Source organism: Plutella xylostella, chromosome 11, assembly GCF_932276165.1.
Source record: "Plutella xylostella chromosome 11, ilPluXylo3.1, whole genome shotgun sequence".
NCBI classification, from domain to species: Eukaryota; Metazoa; Arthropoda; class Insecta; order Lepidoptera; family Plutellidae; genus Plutella; species Plutella xylostella.
This window is the reverse complement of record NC_063991.1, coordinates 4,513,041-4,527,267: the sequence shown is the minus strand read 5'-3', so window position 1 is coordinate 4,527,267 and position 14,227 is coordinate 4,513,041. Positions and strand designations below refer to the sequence as shown.

Below are 14,227 nucleotides of genomic sequence, written 5' to 3'. Positions count from 1 at the left end.
TTGGTTCGGACGCCATTTTTTCTCCCCAACAATGTAATTGGTCAAAACCAGAAAGGCACACTCGCTGGTGCTGCCAAAGTTTCACTTGGTTTGCTTCCCCATTCGCGACAAGCCTATAAATGCATGAAACCATAGGTTCCTTATTATAAGACGTAGAGCGAAGATAGTTCTGGTTTAGAACAGGTTATAGTCCAGAGATTTTATATAAATCAATAGCCTAAAGCCGGGTTTAAAGTAGAACTATCTTTAGTCTTCGTTTTATACAGGGTTATTGGTAAGTAGACCTGATCCTTTCAGGAGGTGATAGAGGAAGGCATTTCCAGTCGATTTTAATGCATTATCCGAAACTAAACCATTTCAAAGATATTTAATATTTAAAGATTTTTTGAATTTTTGCCAAAATTTCATGTTTAAAACCGAAAATAAAAAAAACTAGCCATATTTCAATACTATTTTTGTTTGTTTTGCATTAGTAACATCTTAATAAACTTATTTAAATTATGCGTAGCATACGCAGACGATGCGACGTGAGTCATACGCGCGGCGGCATTCCAGAGCCGCATTCTTCGCATACCACAGCGCGGCGTGATGACTCATCGGCCAAGCGCGCCCTGCGCGCTCTCCTCGCGGTGCCGCCGACGACCCGATGCCCGCTGCTCTGCTCGACGTCCGCTTCCCACGACGACGGGCGCTCCACTGACTGCGCGCCCGCGCCAGCTGCTTATATATCAGCCGCGACCAGCGCAGGCCTACACCACCGCACAGCGCTGGAGCCGCGCATGCGCAGTAGTTAAGAGTGTCCTAAATCCTAGCTATATAAGAACGACTGATTCAATGAATAAACGAGTATTGTGAACTTGTAATTCGTCTTTGACTCATCTCCCTGCTAGTACCCGAGCTGCAACAGTGGTGACCCCCCGACTTTAAGAACACCTGAAGATGGAAAAATCTGAAGACCTGATCAAAGATGCCACACCGGTACTGGCACCTTCACCTGCGTCGACGAGCAATCAGCAAGCGGAGCTAGCTGCAATCTCCGTGCAGTCGCGACTACTCCCGTTCTGGCGTGAAATTCCTCGCGCCTGGTTCCTGCAGTTCGAAGCTGTCGTCGACCCACTGAAGACTTCAGATGACCAGAAGTTCCGCTACGTGCTGCAACAACTGCAGCCAGTGGACCTTCAACATGTCACGGATATTTTGTACCGACCGCCCGAGACAGGAAAATACGCGACGATTAAGCAAAGATTGCTCACCGTGTATGAGAAATCCGAGGTGAAGAACTTCCAGCAGCTCATACGAGGACTAGAGCTGGGAGATCAGAAACCTTCTCAGCATCTGCGGAAAATGCGCGAGCTCAGCAACGGCCTTATAACTGAAGAAGGCTTGCGCATCGAATGGTTGGACCACCTACCGGCTCAGCTACGTGTCGTGCTGTCCGTGAACTCCGAGTCGTCACTGGACACCCTAGCTGCGATGGCGGACAAGATGCTGGAGTACTCAGAGCCCACAACGATAGCCGCAGTACAGAGCAGTCACTCGACTTACACGCCAAATACAGCCGACGTCACAGTCTCGGCGCAACTATGCGTACTTAGCAAGCAGTTAGAAAAACTGTCGCTCGAAGTAGCGGAATTGCGAGGCCGGCAACAGGAGCGCAGACCCTACCGAGGACGTCCCAGGTCCCGATCCAGGTCATGGTCACGGCAACGGCAAGCCCCACGACCGGGAACTGATACGTGGGAATGCAAATACCACTGGCGATTCGGCGACAGGGCAAAGCGCTGCGAATCCCCGTGCTGCAAGAGGAAGAAAATGTCGGAAAACTAGAGCCGACACCGACCGTGGCGGAGGTCGGTGTTGCCAGCGGAAGCAACCGCCTGTGTGTCTTCGATCGCAACACTAGAGAGCGTTTCCTCGTCGACACAGGCGCCGACATCTCCGTGTTAGCCGCCACCAACAAGAAAACGCAAGTCAACAGCGCCTACAAGTTGTACGCGGCAAATGATACGCCGATCAACACCTATGGAGAGCGAACACTACGACTGGACCTAGGACTCAGGCGCTGCTTCCAGTGGACATTCATAGTGGCGGATGTGAAAACGTCGATTCTCGGTGCCGACTTCCTGCGCAACTTCAAGCTGCTGGTAGACCTGCACAAGAAAAAACTAGTGGACAGAATAACGGAGCTCGCAGTGGACACCATCGAAGTTCGTACCAGTGAAGAGTCCATCTACGTCATCAGCTCCGACCAAGTGTACCACAGCATCCTGACGAAGTTCCCGGACATCCTGCGACCGATGTCACTCAAGGCGCCGGCTAGGCATGACGTCATACACCACATAGAGACGACTGGCCCACCGGTGTACGCGAAACCGCGACCCCTGCCGCCCGATAAATACAAGGTGGCAAAAGAAGAGTTCGAGCGCATGATCGAGATGGGCATCTGCAAACCGTCGAAGAGCCCCTGGGCAAGCCCGCTGCACATCGTGAAAAAGAAGGATGGCGGCCTACGCGTCTGTGGAGACTACAGGCGGCTCAACTCAGTCACTCTACCCGACCGCTACCCGATTCCGCGAATTCAGGACTTCACGTACCAGCTGAACAAAAGCAGAGTGTTCTCGAAGCTCGACCTGAAGATGGCGTACTACTGGATTCCACTGAGTAAGGAAGACGCAGAGAAGACGGCCATCACGACGCCCTTCGGACTGTTCGAGTTCAACTGCATGACGTTCGGACTACGTAACGCCAGTCAGACGTTCCAGCGGTTCATGCACGAGGTCCTACGAGGCATAGAAGGCTGCTTCTGTTTCGTTGACGACATTCTGCTGCATTCAGAAGACGAAGAACAGCACAGAGCGCTTCTAGAACGAGTCTTAGAACGTCTTGACAAGTATGGAGTGACGCTGAACGTGAACAAGTGCGAATTTGGTCAAGAGAAACTGAACTTTCTGGGCTACGAAGTATCAGCTGAAGGAATACGACCTACAGAAGAGAGGATAAAGGCAATCTCTACTTTCCCGAAACCGAAGACGGTAGTAGAGTTGCGACGTTTTCTCGGAATCCTCAACTTCTACAGAGAGTGCCTGCCTCGCCAAGCTGAGCAACAAAGCGCGCTGAATAAACACTTACACAACCGGAAGAAAAATGATAAGACGCCGATTGAATGGACGCCGGAGTCGGATTCGGCCTTCGAAAAATGCCGCCAAAGCATTTTGGAAGCCACCACGCTCTCATACCCAGTTCACGGCAGCTCACTGGGACTCATGACCGACGCATCTGACCTCAGCCTAGGAGCGGTGCTGCAGCAACGCGTCAACGGAGTCTGGAGACCGCTGGCATTCTTTTCAAAAGCGATGAGCGAGACGCAGCGACGCTACAGTGTGTACGACCGCGAACTGCTAGCCATGTACACAGCCGTGAAGCACTTCAGACGTCTAATAGAGGGATGTGACGTCACCATCTACACAGATCACAAGCCACTCACCTACGCAATGAGCAGACCGGCAAGCAGTAGTGACACACCCCGGCGAGAGCGGCAACTCCACTTCGTGAGCCAATTCTGCACGAAGATAGAGTACGTGAAGGGGGAAGACAACGCAGTGGCAGACTCTCTATCACGTATAGAGGAGATAGCATGTCCATCGGCCATTGACTACAACAAACTGGCCGCAGATCAATCGTCGGACGAGGAATTAAGAAAAATAAGATCACAATCCAATCTTATGTTCACAGATGTCGCACTGCCGGGGCTGAGTCACACTATCACCTGCGAGACGTCTACAGCGACGCCCAGACCGTACCTGCCGCCGGCATACCGTGGTGCTGCATTCAAAGCGCAACACGACCTGTGCCACCCGGGGATACGAGCGACCAAGAAGCAGATGGCAGCGAAGTTCTTCTGGCCATCGATGAACAAGGACGTAGGCGAATGGACGAGGACGTGCATCAGCTGCCAGCGTGCGAAGGTACATCGGCATGTCGTCACCCCACTCGGCGAGTTCCCGCCATCCGCACGGTTCGAGCACGTCCACATCGACATTGTCGGGCCGCTACAACCGTCAAACGGATACCGCTACTGTGTAACCATGATCGACCGCTGCACAAGTTGGCCTGAAGCAGTACCAGTAAGCGAAATCACAGCGGAAGCCGTAGCCAAGGCCTTCTACGAGAACTGGCTAGTTCGGTTTGGAATGCCAATCCGGTGTACAACCGACCAGGGCCGGCAATTTGAGTCCTCGCTGTTCAGCACACTGATGAAGAGATTCGGCATCAACAAGATCCACACCACCGCATTCCACCCGCAAGCAAACGGCAAGGTAGAGCGATGGCACCGCACCTTCAAGGCAGCGCTAATGGCGAGAGGCGCTACCGTGACATGGAGCGACGAACTACCTACGGTGCTACTCGGCCTGCGCACGGCGATACGCGAGAACGCGCTATGTCCCGCGCAGATGACCTACGGAGCGACTCTACGAGTACCATCTGATTTTTTTGTACCTACACAGTCCAAAATTGAAGATGCAGACTACGTGCGGCGACTGACGGACACCATGGCCGCGATATCACCTGTGCAGAAGGCACGAGCAACGAGAGAGCGACCATTCGTCTACAAGGACCTACGAACATGCTCACACGTCTTCGTGCGCAACGACACGGTCAGAAAACCGCTCACACCTCCCTACGACGGCCCGTACGAAGTATTGGAACGGAGCGAAAAATACTACAAGTTACGGTTGCCTCTACGCACGGCAGTGATATCACTGGACCGCCTCAAGCCAGCTTATATAAGCAAAGAAGCAGACGAGTCGGCAGCAGTACCTACAGCTACATCTACAAGCTACACAACACGGTCAGGACGGACCGTAAAGCAAACCGTACGCTTCGCTTGAGGGGGAGTACTATGCGTAGCATACGCAGACGATGCGACGTGAGTCATACGCGCGGCGGCATTCCAGAGCCGCATTCTTCGCATACCACAGCGCGGCGTGATGACTCATCGGCCAAGCGCGCCCTGCGCGCTCTCCTCGCGGTGCCGCCGACGACCCGATGCCCGCTGCTCTGCTCGACGTCCGCTTCCCACGACGACGGGCGCTCCACTGACTGCGCGCTTTTTTTTTTTTTTTTTTTTTTTTTTTTTTTTTTTTTAAGGGATACCTATTTGTTGCGGTCCTGCGACCTCTGCAACTTTGCCTAACGTTTGGGGAAGGCGTCGTAAGGCGCCTTCTCCCGTTATAAAGCGACTAAGATGAGGTCACTTCAGGAGGCTTGCCTCCTGAAGTGTCCTCAGCTTAGGACGTCGCGGTGGGTGGGGGGTGGCGTGAAGCGCCCTGGCACATGTCTAAATCGATTGTAAGTTTGGAGGCTACGGCGTCTGCGCCGGGTAGCCTCCTCTAATAGAGATGATGATGCCGCTACAAATGATGATGCCGCTAGCTGACTGCGCGCCCGCGCCAGCTGCTTATATATCAGCCGCGACCAGCGCAGGCCTACACCACCGCACAGCGCTGGAGCCGCGCATGCGCAGTAGTTAAGAGTGTCCTAAATCCTAGCTATATAAGAACGACTGATTCAATGAATAAACGAGTATTGTGAACTTGTAATTCGTCTTTGACTCATCTCCCTGCTAGTACCCGAGCTGCAACAAAATAATCAAATGTGCATTATTCGACTAAAATTAGACATAATACCTCAAAATAGATAAACATTTTTAAAAAATATTCAAAACCTAAAAACAAATAAGTTAAATTAAAAAAGAATTTCATATAACAATTTTTTGTGCACTTCAGCTTAAAAACATTGTCAACTTATAAGCTTTAAAATGAGATATTTCAATATCAAATCGATTTAGGTATCACCAAGATATGGCCAAAACAATCAGAGAAGGCGGACAAAATTCATCAGAAAAACTAACAAAATTAGCGCAATTTAAAGGTAAAAAGTGTGATGGTTTTCAGTCCTGTTCACTTTAGTATGGAAACCCCTGTTGAGTTTTCTCCGCCTTCTCTGATTGTTTTGGCCACATCTTGGTGATACCTAAATCGATTTGATATTAAAATATCTCATTTGAAAGCTTATAAGTTGACAATGTTTTTAAGCTGTGTATTGTGTCTAATTTTGGTCGAATAATGCACATTTAATTATTTTAATTACTTTATTAAAATGTTACTAATGCTAAACAAACAAAAAAAGTATTGAAATATGGCTAGTTTTTTTTATTTTCGGTTTTAAACATGAAATTTTGGCAAAAATTCAAAAAATCTTTAAATATTAAATATCTTTGAAATGGTTTAGTTTCGGATAATGCATTAAAATCGACTGGAAATGCCTTCCTCTATCACCTCCTGAAAGGATCAGGTCTACTTGCAAATAACCCTGTATAATAAGGGTTAAAGTAAATAAAATACACTCTTCAGTATATCTTTCTATCTTTAGTCTATGTTTTATAATAAGGGGCTTTAAGTTTATTGTTTGTAAAACAACATGCATAAAAACGATGATCTGATTTTGATAAAATATGGCTAAGAACACTCATTTCCTATTACCCTAACAAGCAAATCGAAAATTGGGAGCTACGCTACCACAGACAGATACACACAGACACGTTCAACTTATAACACACCTCATTAATGTTCGGGGTTAAAAACAAGTCAATATTACCTACCAGATTTTTTCTCCGTAGCCACAAAACAGTTATCCATCATGTATCCATCGTATTTAATCTCAACCTCGACGTCTGTGCCTCGAGTCTGAAGTAAGGAAAAGAAGAAATTTAATATTAAAATTGGCTAGTAGAAATCGCTTTTTGTGATAGGACCGCCGCAAACAAACTCCAGTGAACTGCATATCGAATTGGCTAGTTCAGCTTAGCGTCAATTCACACGTACCACAACCACACCACGTCGCAGCGACATAATGTGGTCAAGCTGTGGTTACGTGTGAATAGTGTGACAGCGGCTTTTTGCAGTTGCGTTGTGGTAGCGACAAAATGTCGATGTGGTTGCGTTGTTGCTGTCATTGCGATGTGGTAACCACGTCGTCGTGTGCTGTTAGTACGGAGAACAGGTTGCCGCTGCGATGTGGTTACGTTGTGGTTGCGATGTGGTCGTATTACACAGGTGGTCGATAACAACGGCAAAATGTGGCACGTGTGAATTGGATTATTCATTGTCAATACAAAATACACGCCCGACCACACGGCGTGGTTGTGGCCGTGGTGTGGTTGTGGTACGTCTGAATTGACCCTTAGAGGTTAGGTCAGAGTGACCTACAGACTACATCTAGAACTGCACTAGTGTTTGTCACCATGGTGAGAGGATCATCCAATCAGATAAATTGTCGGCGGAAAGCTAAAGGTCGCATCCAGTGGCGTGCTTTGGGATAGGCCTACGTACAGCAGTGGACTGCTATAGGCTGATGATGATGATGATGATGATGATAAGTTGTCAGTTGCGCTTTATATAGCATCGCTATCAGAGTTGATATATATGGCACTCAGGAGACGACACCACCCACCAAAAAAATGTATATTGAAGGAAACCTGCATATCTAGATTCAGCGGGTTCCGCTCATCTCGCATAATCTTTATTGACCAAAACTCATTTCGCATAACTCGTATGGTCTAAACTTTTTTGGCCGAACCATCACTTTGCCAAGACTTATGTGGCATAAGGCTCGTTTCGTCTAAAACTCTTTAGGCACAATCTTTAAACACCTAAGTTTCGTTTGCTCAAATTTATGTTCGTCTATACCTATGTATAATCTTGTTTCTCCTAATGTTATCTTAATAAATAATATATTAAGTATGTAGTAAATGTACAAATTGTGGTATTTTTCTCCTACATCCCGAAAATCACGATATTGTATGATCAAAAAATCGAAAGTTAACGACCAATATAATTATTACAAACCCCATGAGATCGAAACCTAAAAATAGGTGCGACGACGAGCAAAGCGAGGAGGAGCGTGTTAGGTGCACATGTTCATCAAAACCAAAGCGGAGCGCAGCGAAGCGGAGCGGAGCGTTTTCCAAACAGCGGAAACAATACAAGGCACCAGTTTGCGCTATGTAGGGAGACGCTCCGTCAAAGTTAAAGCCAAACGAATATTATTATTTTGTATAAACCTAATAAACCTATGCCATAGCATTATTTGTTCTTCAAGAAAGGCAACAAAGCCCTATTGAAGAATTATAGACCCATTGCACTTCTGAGCCATGTGTACAAGCTGTTTTCGAGAGTTATTACGAATCGTCTCGAGCAAAGACTCGACGACTTCCAGCCACCCGAACAAGCCGGGTTCCGAAAAGGCTATAGTACCATAGATCACATACACACGCTTCGGCAGGTTATACAGAAGACCGAGGAGTATAATCTACCTTTATGTCTAGCGTTTGTGGACTATGAGAAAGCCTTTGATTCTATTGAGCTCTGGGCGATGCTTCAATCCCTTCAGCGGTGCCATATAGACTATCGCTATATCGAGGTGTTGAGATGTATGTACAATGCTGCCACAATGTCAGTTCGATTACACGAACATAGCACAAAACCGATCCAGTTGCAAAGGGGCGTGAGACAGGGAGATGTTATTTCTCCGAAACTGTTCACCTGTGCACTGGAAGATGTTTTTAAGCTTGTAGAGTGGAAAAGACTGGGCATTAACGTCAATGGCGAATATATCTCTCATCTACGATTTGCTGATGACATAGTTATTATGGCGGAAACGCTGGAGGAGTTAGGCGAAATGCTCACAGACCTCAATGATGCCTCTAAACAAGTTGGGCTGAAAATGAACATGGACAAGACAAAGGTCATGTCGAACGAACATGTTTCATCATCGCCCGTAACTGTAGGAGGTGTCACCATCGAAGTTGTTGATCAGTATCCCTACCTAGGACAAGTGATCCGATTAGGAAAATCCAACTTCGATAAAGAGGTAGCTCGTAGAATCCAACTCGGATGGGCAGCGTTCGGGAAATTACGACACATCTTCACTGAAAACATACCTCAGTGTCTGAAAACAAAAGTTTTCAATCAGTGCGTGTTGCCAGTGATGACTTACGGAGCCGAGACGTGGTGCTTCACCAAAGGGCTTATCCACAAGCTCAGAGTTGCTCAGCGTGCTATGGAAAGGGCTATGTTAGGCGTGTCCCTGCGAGATAGGATTCGTAATGAAGAAATCCGCAGGAGAACTAAAGTTACCGACATAGCCAAAAGGATTAGCACGCTGAAGTGGCAATGGGCTGGCCACGTAGCCCGCAGAGCCGACGACCGCTGGAGTAGAAAGGTTCTGGAGTGGAGACCCCGTGTCGGCAAACGGCGTGTCGGTCGCCCCCCAACCCGTTGGTCTGATGATCTGCGGAAGGTAGCGGGAAGCCGCTGGATGCAGATGGCGGGTGACCGTTTGGGGTGGCGATCGTTAGGAGAGGCCTATGTCCAACAGTGGACTACGGAAGGCTGAGAGAGAGAGAGAGAGATAGCATTATTAGGCTATTCAAGATTTGGCCATACCATTATTAGGCTAAACAATGTTATGCGAAATAACTTTTTACTAAACGAGATTTATGCCATACGATTTTCGGCGAAACGAGACTTTGACCAAACGTTACTATGCAATACGAGATTAGGCAAATAAATCTTATGCTAAAAAAGGTAGAACCAGATTCAGCACATCAACTGTGAACTGGTGTGGTGGGAAATGGTCAGGAAGGCTGTTTAGACCTTGGGGATATGCACAACTGTTTCATTCCAGAGAGCCAGCTGCAGGTAAACACACCCTCATAGAGAATAGAATAAATAAATATATGGGGACATCTCACACACGGCCATCCGACCCCAAGCTAGGCAGAGCCTGTGTTATGGGTGTCGGTCAGCTGATAATCTGATATATCACACAAATACATACATAGATACATATTACAACTCAGAACTATCTAGTGTACGCCATAGGAACAGGGTCTGTCCAACAAAATTTTACAAAACCGCTTTCGTTGAAAATTTCAATGTTGCGTTGGCCCTAAGCTTTATAACAAAGTAAATGAAACTATCAATATTTATCACCTAAACTATCACGAATGTAAAAATGTATTAACGACATGGTTAAAATCATTAAATTATAACGAAACGGAAAACTTGTTTATATCTATGCAATAACATAACATAATACCTACTTTTTAACTAAACATACAATATAAATACCTAAATACCTAAAAATACAAAAATAAATACCTACTCACACATTATCTTTCTTAAATTATTATTTTAATATTTATTTATCTTCCAAATTTTTCGAGGTTTACAGTTTACGTGGTCTTACCACACACCACTTTAGTAACAGATTAAACTCGCAAGCTACCCTCATTATAAATGTTATTAATTTATAAAATTTATGTTATCAACTTTGCAAATTTATTTATGTCAATGGAAGGAACTAGTGCCTAAGACACAGGCTCTGCCTAGTTTAGGTGCTAGTAGTATTTAGTATCTTACTGTGTAGTTGTGTACCTATAGAATATTTTATTAGTGATATTATAATTTCTTGAAATGTAAAACTACTGAGTTTTATAATTAAGTCATTGTACCTTTATTAACTCAGTTATGAAATAGATTAAGATACAAAAATGTAAACCTTTTAGTGCCAATAAAAACATTTTATTATTATTATTATTATATTAAATATTAATATCAACACCCAAGTCCCAAGTACAAATATCTGTCTTTAAATATCTGCCCCAGCCGGGAATCGAACCCGGGACCTTCGGCATAGCAGTCAGGGCCACTAACCACCACGCCATTCAGTCGTCGTCACTACACACCCTCATAGAGAATAGAATAGGTGTAAACTTACTATGTGACTAGCATCCAACGCTGTTATATCCTCTGTTTTGACTGTGAAATGTTCAGTCTCTGTTTGAACAAATGTACTGTTAGAGGTGTTCTGGCATTCCATACTCTCACTACCTGTAATCATTACACACGATAAATAACAGCCCATCTAGCAAAGGTTTGATGGTTTATCAAAAACTATAAAAGTTTACGTTTTCTCGCATACAAAGTGGCGCATCTAGTGGAAACTATTATTAAACTTTGAGAAACAACAAAAGAAAAACTAAAAATTTGTATATCACAACGTCAATTTTAAACCTTTTGCAAAGTGTCAAATGACTCTATGAATTTGGGGGTATTAATATAAGGATGTGGTACTTAGTAATTTTCCTGTTGACATTCTGCCCTGCCCACTGACTGAGCACACCTTAAGCAGTTTTTAAGGCCTAGAGTACTGAATGCAATGTGTCTAATGTGTACGATGCCAAAAGGTTTAAACATTAAGGACTTTACCACAAAAATTTAGACAGTATTTAACATGTGTTTAAATCTGTCAAATTTCGTTTCAAACACTTGTTAAACAGTTTTAAGGTTTTTTGTGGTAGTACTGTTACAGTCGTCGAAATTTTTATGTATTTCATCAAGTAAATCAAGAGTACATAGCTTTGTGTAGCTGTCCAAACACTGTAAGTGTAATAATAATAATAAGTAATAGGCCGAAGTGGCGGATGTTAGTGGAGACCCTCTGCACCTCTGAGGTGCCATAGGACTGCAACAACAACACTTAAGGGTTAAATTCTCAGGTACTGAGTAACTCACCAACATTTTGCTCATCTGTAAAATCCACATCTATTTCCTCCTTTATTGTGATAATAAACTGTTCTTCTTCCTCTATAAAGTGGTCCATTGTAGTAGTTCACTGGAGGCAGAGCTCCTGAAACAATCAAAGGAGATTGGCCATTTCTCTATGGTGCCATGTCCCGCTAGAGCAGCCATTGATGAAACATATACATGGCTACACGCCCATGACTACAGTAGGTATATCCTGGTGTAAACTTTATTATTATGAGGCATGGGAGAACGAAGATATAGGTGCTGAAATGTCAAGTCTTTGTTTTGTACTAGTTGTTTCCCCCAAGCTAAGCATTTTTTTATAAAGTGGTTTATATTTTTTCTATATTTATCCCGCATTTAGAACACCTTTATGTTAGTGGCTGCAAAGAGGGTCAGATTTGGCCATTATCTTTTGTTCTTGTTTATGGATAGTGTGGGTAAAACACTCAAGTCTTATACATGTGTGAATCCACACACCTGCAGTGAACCAGTAATGTGTAAAATCAGGAAATGGATTTATAATAAAATTGTTACCAACACAACTATATGGACTACTTATGTCTGAAATAAATTATTCTATTCTATTCTATTTCTAAAATGGTCTAAACTTAGATAGGCTGTATAGATTATAATGGGAAATGTACAAAGACTATCATCAGAAGAACCAGGTGAATGGGCTAACAACATACAGATAATAAGTAATACTTAAAAATGTTATCTACTTTTAAGCGCAGGAGCTGCGCTGGGGGACTAGGTATATGGTTATCTGTTATATGTTGCATTCGGAATCGTCATATGCCAACAAACACCCACAAATAGCGGGACCTATGCCTCTACTAAGCAAAACATAAAATAACCTCAAAAATTGTTTTTATCACTACCTTTAAGTAAATATAGTTACGTACCTTAAATCATTTTAAAATAAATGTTCTAAAGATATTCAGCCCGTAATCACCTTATTTGAGCTATTTTTTCAATAATTTCTTGTCTCTAATGTCTCTAGAGGCTGACATTGACATTTGTTTTCATTATTTGGTTTTTAATTTTTTACAGTTCACAGAGTAGTCAAAGTACTATTAGTGAAAGAGCTCCGAATAATAACAGCTCGGAAGGAGCCATAAAAAAGTCGTTGTTCCAAACATCGACTCATGTTTCTACGAGGGTTTGAGGACCATTTGCATTGTATTGCGATTTGCATCATGTCGTTTATACGTTCGCAAATGGACAGGCGAATGGCGAACGTACGTAATGTGTAAAGTGCTACCGTTCTCATCGCACCATCATCTGGCACTGAAGCGTGAAATCGGCCTAAGGGTGCAGTGCAGACACACCATCAGCCGCGGCTGACGGACGCGGCAGTCAGCCGCTCAGCTTTCAGACGTCCGAGAGCGATCTGGCAGCTGGCACGAACTATCCCAAAAGACTGTCGTGGCAGTCGCGGCTGACAGCCGCGTCCGTAAGCCGCGTCCGCTAGTGTAGTGTGTCGGCGCCTTAAAGGGCCATATTTTTGGTTGTAACTTATCCACAGACTATAAAGTATATTTTTTACGAGGCAGTTATTATTCTGAGTGCTTTTTGCTTACTACGCTGAAAAGTAGGTAGATTTAAAACTCAAACCATTTATTTTCTACTTAACCACGCGACGTGTTACATTGTGTATGTGAGAAGAAGCTAAAATGTTTTAACATGTTGGACACAAACAGTTTCTTAATAAAATAACCATTTTGCAAGTTAATGTAAAGTATACAAAGTTATTTAGTTAGTTATTACTTATGTAAGTACCTACCTACTTTCAGTACTCAGTAGTTATAAGACAAATGAATAGGTTGTTTTATTTTGCAAACTTGCACTTTACTGCCCTCATGGTTTAACCGGACATATTTCATTTATAACTTTACAGCGATTAATCTACCTATTATTTCTTTCAGATAAGTAATGCCTGTTTAAACAATGAGTGAGGTGCTTACCTTTACACTATGGAAGGCTATTATGTAAAGGATGAAATTATTACTGAAGTGCAAACAGGTGAGTTCAAAAATCTTAATTATTTTCATAGTTAGTCAGCAAAAGATATAAGTACCAAACCAACCCACTCTAGTGCTTTAAAATGAAAAAAAGAATTAAAAAAAAAACAAAATGTTTATTTTTTTAACAATAATGGGTTACACTATCTATAATCAAGTACTGAGACCAACCTAGTAGGCTATGTAAATAACCTGTGACATGAGGCCCACTCTTCCATATCTCTAATAAAAATTTGGAGACACATTAAAAATGATCTTATAAGCACTAATTTATTGTAGCTTGTGTTAGTAAGTAACTGTAAATAAAGTTCACCATTAGTTATCAGTTATCACTAAACATGTAAATATCTAGGCACTTACTGAAGTAGTTACCTACCTAATTATTTTACTATATGTATATAAATGTTTAATTTACCTATCCCCATACCTATCTATTATAAGCATAGGTAATATATTATTATTATTATTGGTAAGATTTACTTAGCTACCTAGTTAACTACTTTTTACAAGATTAAGGGTCTGTTCCACAATGTCTGGTTAGTGGCTACC

General features: G+C 43.7%; 1 protein-coding gene across 1 annotated transcript in view; it reads right to left on the bottom strand.

Annotated features, from left to right (window-relative positions):
- The window catches only part of LOC105386092 (zinc finger protein 37), a 95,813-nt gene extending 83,163 nt beyond the window's left edge, over positions 1–12,650 (bottom strand). The window contains exons 1-3 of the mRNA XM_048624047.1: positions 12,560–12,650; positions 11,640–11,754; positions 10,843–10,955 (exon numbers count right to left, since the gene is read on the bottom strand). Of these exons, the coding sequence (XP_048480004.1) occupies positions 10,843–10,955; positions 11,640–11,727 (201 nt within the window). The 5' untranslated portion in view covers positions 11,728–11,754; positions 12,560–12,650. The remainder of the gene's footprint in view (positions 1–10,842; positions 10,956–11,639; positions 11,755–12,559) is intronic.
- Positions 12,651–14,227: the final 1,577 nt, after the last annotated feature.